Source organism: Daucus carota, chromosome 4 (assembly GCF_001625215.2).
Source record: "Daucus carota subsp. sativus chromosome 4, DH1 v3.0, whole genome shotgun sequence".
NCBI classification, from domain to species: Eukaryota; Viridiplantae; Streptophyta; class Magnoliopsida; order Apiales; family Apiaceae; genus Daucus; species Daucus carota.
In genome coordinates this window covers 23,337,780-23,347,282 of record NC_030384.2, presented here as the reverse complement: position 1 = coordinate 23,347,282, position 9,503 = coordinate 23,337,780, and the positions used below count along the sequence as shown (strand labels likewise).

Below are 9,503 nucleotides of genomic sequence, written 5' to 3'. Positions count from 1 at the left end.
GAGACGAGTTCGAAACGTTTTTAGCAAAAAAAAAAAATTTTGCCCTGAATGCATGTCTTTGTAGAGTCAAAAGTTTGTTTTACAGCATCGATCTACTTTCATTGAACATTTTACACTATCAAAGCTCATTTGAGCAATCTTTCAACTTCCATTTAGCAATCTTTCAACCTCCATTTTCATAGCATACTTGTAAAGTTTTTAATATGAAGTTAATATGATATGTAAAATCATTTTGATTTGGGGATAGCATAATTAAACAAAAAATTTAAAAAAAATATCATCAAAAAGTAAATCTAGTCTATTTTAATATGTAACTTTCTATTTCCTAATATAATAAATAAAAAATTTCTAATAGTTGGTCAAAAATTAGTCAATTTGACTCCTCGAAAAGCAAAAAGGACATGTAAATTAAGACGGAGAGAGTATTTTAACAGAAGTTAACGGAATTTAATAGAGGGAGGTGCGTATCGTTCTTGAAATGTAAAGATAGGGGGTGCGAGTTGAACGATAGTTAGAGGGTGTCATATGCAAATACCTCTTTAGATAATATACCTAAATATTATATCTGACAGTAGGCCATTCCGAACAGAATTTTTTTGCATTTTTTGTTACGTTTTTTAACGAGGAATTATCAGGTAGTCTACGCACTGTTCTCTTTTTTATTATCCTTTCACTTTTAATTTATAATCATCATTACCCAACTCGAATGTAAGAAATGAGAGGATTCCATGAAAAAACTGAAAACCTGACAAGTAATATGTGTTTGTCAGTATATTCATCTTGCCGTCTTAGCTCAGCTGGTAGAGCGCGTGACTTTTAATCCCGTGGTCGTGGGTTCGATTCCCACAGACGGCGTCCTTTTTTGTGTTTATAAAATGCAAGGGTGGGTTGCCCTTGCTGCACTACGCGAGGTTGACATCTTACTTGGAAAAAGTTTCATGTACAAAGACATCCATATATAAAGTTTCTTGTACAAAGACATCCATATATTGATGACACCTTCATGGGTCCATTTACATTGTAGATGGCCAAGTTTGAACAAGAGCTTTGGTTCTTATAACCTGGCCTCGTGCATATATTTTGTACAAATCTATTCTGTTGATACACAAGTTCATGTATTGTAAGAGTTAAATTTCGGATTTTTGCAACAACTTTACTAAAGGCAACCGAAGCATCTTAATCATCTGACCATAATTTGGCACAGATTCTTTCTGCAGTACAGTAGAAACAAAAACAATCAGCATGAGGATTACAGCTCCCTACAGACAATTTCTCTATTGAAAATACAACAGTCGCCAACATAAATCTATACATCTCATCCTCTAAACCAGAATCTGTGAATTACACCTCACACTGTAGAAAGCAGAATCCAGGTGAAGCTGTTTGCATTGGGGGTAACAGAGGGTATAGTGAAATTGAGACGTGCTTATCAGTGTACTTTTAAACTGTACTGTCAAGTACTGCAACATTACCGTTTGAGAAGAGAATATGAAGGCAAATCCTCGAGCCTAGTAATATTATCTTGCAAAAGCTCTGCTTCCAGCCTACGACGAGTTGCTTTCATCACCGCCTGCAATACAAAGGATGCGACATAAGCACACGTTTTAAGAAGGCTTCATCTGTACAATCTACTCAAGTACTGCACAAGGATTTGAACATATACAGTTGGAGAAGCATTGTTTTATTGATGTGCCATTTCACAAGGTAACTGAGAAGTCGCCATTACGAAGACAATAAAGAAAAGAGGGCATACTTTTCATATGAACCTTTATTACTACAAATTAATGAATCTAATTTAATCAATAATATATATCTAATAAAACTCATAAACAAATTATTAAAAGATACGTAGCAACTCATTTCTGACTCTTGCACTTTACCATATAAGAAAATCTCAGAAATGGGTCTTTATAGAAGGAAGTCTGAAGAGGACGTTCTTTCATGTAACATAAGTTATCATATGTATGTATATATGTGTTCTTTCATGTAACATAAGTTATCATATGTATATATGTGTTTGTCATGTATTTAATATTCTCTCTATATTCAGACCGCTTGCATCTAGAACTTCTCTTTCCAGGACACATTTACCCTTGCATAACCATAAAAATACTAGGTTCAATTAAACATTGCTACCCTGGAACATAAATCCATGTCTCTCTATAGCCTTCCTATAGGGACAAGCATAATATCTAACACACGGAGGTCACATCAAACTTCTGCACCACTTTCTCCTATCTAGCCAGTCATATAGATTTTATCCATAAATTAGACTCATTTACTCTCTGCAAGAAAAGGAGATTAATTTAAACTAATCGATGAAGTGTAAGAAGGATGCACACATACACGTGTAGGAAAAATATATGATGTATGATACCCCACTCATCACAATAAACATCTCTGAATCGAGAAACCTACATTGAAGTCCATGTATGAAGCACGCATGCTAAGCCACTGCTGGTCCATCAGCTTGAAGGCGATGCAATACAGAAGATCAAATGCAGATTCGTTTTCTGACAGAAATAAGGTGAACACTTTTGAGTTAAAATCAAAACACATTAAAAGAACATAGACATAATTTTTTACAAATGGCAAAGTAAAAATAAAAATAAGCTTGCAAAATAATATCCTGGGAGTCCAAGACTAATGTCATAGTGCTCAAACCAAAATAATATGCCAATGTAAATCAGATTCAACCGCAAAAGATTAAAAATTATGTTTACACAGAGAGGTGCAATAACAAGAATTTTTTTTGAATGTCCAAGCATTACCTTCAAGAAACTTTAAAAAGGTAGCTCCCACAAATGTCCGCGGTTTAACTGCACAATTATAGAGTACCATTAGTGCATCAAACTCCACAGTAATAACTTTATAAGAATGTTTCAGAGAATCTTAGTACAACTTAAGATATAGATTGGCTGGTGTCACCCAACTTGTAAATTTTAGCTGTCGGTCTTTAAAAGACCAAGAACCAGATGTTACAGAAATAACAAACACAAGCGCCGTTAACTAGACCAAGTTCGAAATAAAACGTCAGTATTTGTTTGTTTGTTTTTTGGCAAATGCCAGCACCATTGACCAGACAAATGACAAAAAACTCATCCAATCACTGAGTTACAGATGGATGTAACCATTACAAACCTGCTTCAAGATCAAGTATCTGAATAAGCATGCATGTGATGTTGACGCCAGCTACAGCAAATGGATATTCCCACAAGGCCCTATCACCTTCTTGCTTCCGGAGAAGGGCCTGGAACGATTTCTACAGAGAAAAATAGAATCTTAAACATCAATACTGGTGCTAATGGGAGTTACTTAAATTCTTGAAAAAAGCCTAAAAGAAGCAGAGAATCAGTACGCCTAAAAATTACTAAAAATACAGAACGAGGGAAAAATATGGTGCTTACAATGCCACGATTGCCAATAATAACATAAGGAAAATATTATTAATCCAATATTAATCTTATAACATGTTTGCACTGGAAAGGGTAAAAGCAAAAAAAAATACGCTTTTACAAATGCATTCTACACATAAAAAATATAATATGTTTTGAATTAATATAAAAGTAGTCGAGATAATACTTAACGGTTGGCTGTAACCAGTATATACGTATAGTAGTGCTATCCCAACTGATGAGATGACACAAGATTATATAAAACTACATACACAACCATCTACAGGATATTAAACCTTCCAGTTTACACAATGACAACTAATCTAAACTAATGGAGGTTTGGTCTTTTATGATATAAGATAGATAGTCCCCATCTCAAACTGCACATCCATATTTTACATCCTATTTAGGGTTTTTTTGGGGTACAATTTCCTACTAAATATTGAAAAAGTTTACAACGTTATTATGAAAAACATTTTTTCTAGGCTTCAAATTCATTCTATATGTTCCTCGCACTTTTTATATCTACAACACAAAATTTAATTCGTCTTTCACTATGATCATGATAGTGCAAAAATATGTTATCCATTTATATTATCACTTTCCAATTTACAGGTATCTATGACTGAACAATCTAAGGTTTCATTAGAAGATTTAAGTTACTGCCAACTACAAAAGATAGACTTATTTTAGAAGTTAGTAAAGGACAGGGAGAGTTCAAAAGGTTAGAATAATATAAACTAGACACGCTTAGCAGTGTAGCCTGGGAAAACCAACACCGAAAACAAGTAATTCTACCCTCACAACTATATCTCACCTTTGATCCACTGAGTTGATCTTTTTTAAAATTTAAAAGTTGTAATGCCTAAATCAAATTTAGACAACTACAGTATGTATCTTTTTGCAAATCAATTTTCTCCTGTATTATTATTCTTGCCGAGGAACAGTGGTTTGTGACTCCAGGGGTGGGAAAGCAAATAAACACACCAATACCAAGATTTCTAATACTTTATATGAAAACAGCTTAAGCAAGACAACAATTTACAGGCTTTTTCACAAATCTAATATGGACTACAGTAAATGAGTAAAAAAATGACAATATGTTTTGATATAACTGTGTACTAGTTGAAGTACGTGAACCAAAAACTCAAAGAAAATGAAAAATCTTTCAATCATTCAGACAGGAAGGCTTCTAGAATTGCTTAATAAATAGTCCCTTTATCCTAAAATAATATCGCCGCACTTGTAGGAGCTTCTCACTAAATAATCATTTGGTAGGACAATTCCCTTCAGCATATAGAGCAATGCTCCATATTTTATGTTTAGTAAAGTCACAGAAAGCAAAATCTATTGTTTCCTCTTTAATAATACAAAGTAAGCTGAATATATCTATGTTCTTACATTGCAAGGGCATGAGAAGAATGAGGAAGAACGGCAAAAACATATAGAGATAGAGAAAGAAACTTAACATACCGGAAAATTTCTAGCGAAGTATAACAAGTTCTCCAGTGATATATAACCTCCACCCCTACCAGAACACCCATTGGTTATGTGAAAATCAATTAGGGGGAGAATATGAAGACTTAAGAATAATAAGGAAGAATGTTGCACCTAAAGTCTGTGGATGGATCTTTCCCTTGCCATCCCATCTCCTTCCACTGCTCAGATATTAGATCACGTAGATTTTCTTTCGGGAAGGCAACGGTCCACAAGGCCCTTAAAGTTTCCTATCACAACAAAGCAAATATTAGATAGTAACAGGAAAACATCACTAGAGTTTTATCACAATTCAGCTATAATAATAAATCAAACATGCATATGGAACCAATATTACATTGTCGGGTACAAATTGATAGATCAAATAGGTGATACCTTATGTTCGGGGAGAGAACTATCATAAGAAACATCTATACGGTACTGTAGTCTCTGTAAGCAATGTTCCTGTCAGCATCGCAAAGTCAAAAACACCATCAGGCAGTTGTGAAATGACAGTTGAAATATAGAAAACATGGACAGCATATAGACAGTTAATGAATGAAATCATTTCTCCAAGAAACAAGACTTGAATCTAATACAATTTACTAACAAAACAATTTTTATACATGTTTTAAGTAGTGGGTGTACTGTATTGTTTGAGCTATCAATTAGACTAGTCAGCTTAAAAATTGTCTGACCGACTCAAAGAAGCCTTAAATAATTAAGACTCACTTGCATAAATCCATTGCCAAAATAATTAAGACTCGCTTGCATAAATCCATTGCCACCTTAAGATACTCTCCAATATTCTATCACAAGACACCTTAAGAAGTTTCTTACATAATCAAATTAAGGTGTTTAACTGCACTACCCCCACTCTTACAGCAGTTTCGGAGTCAAGGCTGCTTGCAAGAAGCTCAATACTTGAACTCGATTAATTGTGCTTGCTCGACTTGATCTAGTTTGCTTAGCTAGTACTAAAAAGCTAGTTGAGCATTAAAGTGATATCCAAACATTTTCCTAATGTTCAACAGATATGTCTATCTATCTTACATTCTTACATAAAACTAAAATTACGACATGAGAACAGATGATAACTTATAAAAGGAAACTTGGTGTCCTTGCGTATAACTTGCGTGGATAACATCTTGCATTTGTTGAGAATAGATGATAACTAAAAGAAACATGCTGTCCTTGTTACCAAAAACAGCAGTGTGAAGAACTGCGATAACTTTTAACTTGTGTGTGTAAAATCTTGCATTCCTTAAATAACATTAGAAACATACAGAGAATTTAAATGATTACAGACACCATGACACATCTTATACAAGTACAAGTTCATACAAGAAATTCTAACAGAATTAGTTGAAAATATATACCTGAGCAGCAGACAAATCAAACGATGGGCGAGCATCATTCTCGCTGCCCTGAACACAAACACATGATAGACCTTTCCCAAGCCACGCTGCTGATCCTGCCCCAACTTCACCTGGATAGAAAACAGCGTCAGAGTAGTTCAATAATCACAAAGGTACAAATATATTAATACAGTTAATGATAACATGTGACACATATATTTGATCCAGGAGAAAATTTAAGAGTTATTGTATACTACAACACCTTGGATAAAATTTTAAACCAAAACAGAACAAGATCAAACAAAACCAATTTCCCGGATTAAACAAAGGATGAACAAGGTTAGCAAAACTTCAAGTTCATAGTCTCTCATATATTACAACACTTTACAGTTTGCATGAGATGAAAGCTATTAACTATGCAGAGTGTATGCCGCAGAGTATCATGTGCAGGACCTATATCATACAGGAAACTGAAGAAGGAAATGACTAGAAACGAACATAAAGCTACAAAATATCTAGATCGAGTCTGTTATGTAATTAAATTCATATAACAATAAGATATGAGTCATGCATATATATTCCTAATCCCTACACCATTCTACCCCATATTGCAAAACCTGCTACACCAATCACAGAAACTCTGAACCAATCAAATAGATAGTGTATATCTACAGAATTCACTAATATGAATAAAAAGTCATGACTGCAGAAGAGAGCTGCAGAACAGCCTGACTGCAAATGCATGACTGAATAGTTGACTTGAGTAGTCAAACCAGGTCCACCATCGTTAGTTAACTGTCTATAGACACAAGCACTAAGTATAATTTTCAATCAGTCAGTGGTTGATAATACTATAATAATATCTCAGAAAAGGACTCCCTCATCAACAGACCTCTCTCCATAACCATACCTTCCGATTTATGTTTCACGTCGCCCCTTCCCCTCTCTCAATTCAAATCAATAATTTTGTAAAGATTCAAAAAATCTGTTGAATTTCCATATCTTTCAGTTAACATAAATCACTGTATAGATCTATATGAACATAAAATATACAAATTAATATATGTTGCAACTGAGAAGTAACGTAGTAGCCTATATTGGTTCTTCCTCGAATGCTGTGTGAAACTTTGTTACGTGTTTCATCTAACTTCGACATTCAATTGGTGATTCTTATACTTTCCGTATCGGAAAAAGTGATGAAGCAAAAACGACACAATAACATACATCATCTACCTAATTAAATAAGTCAACTACAGTAATTTTACACACACACACAAACACACATATATATCACACTAAGGGGACACCCCTACAACTCAAGATCTGCTTTTCCAACAACAAAACTCTGGACCAAGCTCCCTTACTAAAACACATTTATTTGAAATACTTAAGATACATCTGCAATGTTTTCGAAAGCACATTTGTGGGCCCTAAGATTGTATATATAGAAATTTCATTCATTTTCTAAACTATTTTTGCCTGCAAACAGCTTAATTTTAGTAAATTCAAACAGCAAACCTCCGCATCGAACTTCTCTTATGCACATGACGTATGATCTGAACTAACGTCAATATTATTACAAAATAGTGCAAAGATGAGACAGTCCTTCCGTCAAAATAACTAAATTAAACAAAATCTCCAAGACTCACTTTCATACTGAAGCTGCATCAATTAACTAATTAGATCATTCATTTCAGCACAATCCTCGTGAAAGAATAGGGATCAAGCAAAAACAGCAAACAGCAGCTCAGACACCACAAATACCAACAAACGCAGGCACAAATACATAACACTTATTCTCGAAATCACAAGATTCAACTTCTAAAAAAATCAAATCCTGACATCAGACAATACAATCTCTAACATGTGTGTTCAAACTTCATTTTGATGATGATCTTGCATCAATTAACTTACTAAATCATCATTTTCACCATAATCCCCGTGAAATATAGAAAAAACAAATATCGCAAACAAGCAGCTCAAACATCACAAATATCGATATAAGCAGGCATGAAAACCAATGATCGAGATCACGGAAATTCAACTCGAAGAAAAATTGACTCCTCGCATCAAACAATATAATCTCGAATACATCATCCAATATAATAATAAATGAAAATACGAAGAAAACGAAGAATTAGAGTTATTTCCGCGATCGAAACCTTGCGAAATCCTCCGCACAGCGACAAACGAGCCTCCAGGATCATCCATATCTACGCTCTCACGAACATCACCTTGAACAAAAAATCTCTATCCGGAAAAACCGGAGCCAAAAGCACTAGAAAATTGAAATGCTTCTCTAAAATATAAATGTAACTGTGTATAAATTGATTGGAGATAGAATAAGAAGATGCTAATGCTAGGGTTTCGAGATCTGCGCTGTGTGTATAGCCATGGGAGGCTTGTAACTAATTTCTCTCCCTGTGTATGTATAGATTATGTATATACAGAGAGAGAGAAAGGTGTTTTGAAAGAGAGGTTTATATGATGTGTGTGTGTGTTTTCTCTCTCTATATCTAAAAATTATCTATCTGTTATCTGTTCGGTTTGGTGGGGTTTGTTGTCTGTTACTATTTCGTAGAGAGAGAGCGAGACAGAGAGATTACGACAGAGAGATGGAGATGATATCTATGTGATGGGCATGGACGGATGGAATAAAAACAGGTGCCGTTCTACATTAATATTATGGGAAAATAGATTTTTTTGCCACTCAACTTATAATGTTTTAAGAAACTTACCACCCAACTAATTTTTTTATTCTTTTAGTCACTAATGTTAGGTTTGGTTTGGTTTTTAGCCACCAGCTTAGGTTTGGATTTGATTACTAGCATTATGATAATTTTTTGTATCATCATTTATACATAGTGATAGTATCTAATATTTTGATGATGTGTCGTATGTTTTTTTTTTTTTTTTGAAAAGCACACTTTTATTAAAACATCCAGCTCCCAACGAGGAGGAGGAGAACAAGTTACATAGAAACCTAAGCATAGCCCAGCCAGACAAACAAACCTAAACGACAGATACTGAAGATACTAGTCCTAAAACTACTACGACCTGGGAACATGATAAATTATTAACTCCAGTTCGAAACATATAACTACAAACTGGAGGAAGTCCTAAAAGGCTGGGTAGTAAACTGCTGCATCTTAGTCGACATCTTCCAGAGGAGAGTCACCAGCAAACAAGAAGCCAGTATCCCTCAGGGTTGGTTGGATCGTTTCTTCCTGAGGCCCAACTGCATCTTCATCCACCATCCCTGTAGCTGCATTAG

At 34.5% G+C, this 9,503-nt stretch overlaps 1 protein-coding gene and 1 non-coding gene across 3 annotated transcripts; one reads left to right on the top strand and one right to left on the bottom strand.

Annotated features, from left to right (window-relative positions):
* The first annotated feature begins 782 nt into the window (after positions 1-782).
* Positions 783-855, top strand: TRNAK-UUU (transfer RNA lysine (anticodon UUU)). Its single transcript has one exon. It is a non-coding gene; the product is annotated as a tRNA-Lys (tRNA).
* A 297-nt stretch (positions 856-1,152) lies between these two features.
* LOC108219587 (uncharacterized) lies at positions 1,153-8,824 on the bottom strand. Of its 2 annotated transcripts, none has more exons than XM_017393099.2 (9): positions 8,392-8,824; positions 6,251-6,360; positions 5,268-5,336; positions 5,007-5,122; positions 4,869-4,923; positions 3,142-3,262; positions 2,772-2,819; positions 2,419-2,513; positions 1,153-1,570 (listed from the first exon to the last, which is right to left on the bottom strand). In XM_017393099.2, exons 1-9 carry the CDS (start codon positions 8,438-8,440, stop codon positions 1,469-1,471), a joined length of 765 nt encoding a protein of 254 aa, XP_017248588.1. In that variant the 5' UTR covers positions 8,441-8,824; the 3' UTR covers positions 1,153-1,468. The 2 variants fall into 2 exon arrangements, with proteins under 2 accessions (XP_017248588.1, XP_063948348.1); XM_064092278.1 differs by having other exon boundaries at positions 1,429-1,570; positions 2,347-2,513; positions 8,392-8,713.
* Positions 8,825-9,503: the final 679 nt, after the last annotated feature.

Coding starts and splice junctions, on each gene's coding strand:
- LOC108219587 (XM_017393099.2), bottom strand. CDS start 8,440: ATGGATGATCCTGGAGGCTCGTTTGTCGCTGTGCGGAGGATTTCGCAA. Junction 4,924..5,006: donor GATCCATCCACAGACTTTAG/GTGCAACATTCT, acceptor GTGTTCTGGTAG/GGGTGGAGGTTATATATCAC. Junction 3,263..4,868: donor ACTTCGCTAGAAATTTTCCG/GTATGTTAAGTT, acceptor TTTTCTCTGTAG/AAATCGTTCCAGGCCCTTCT.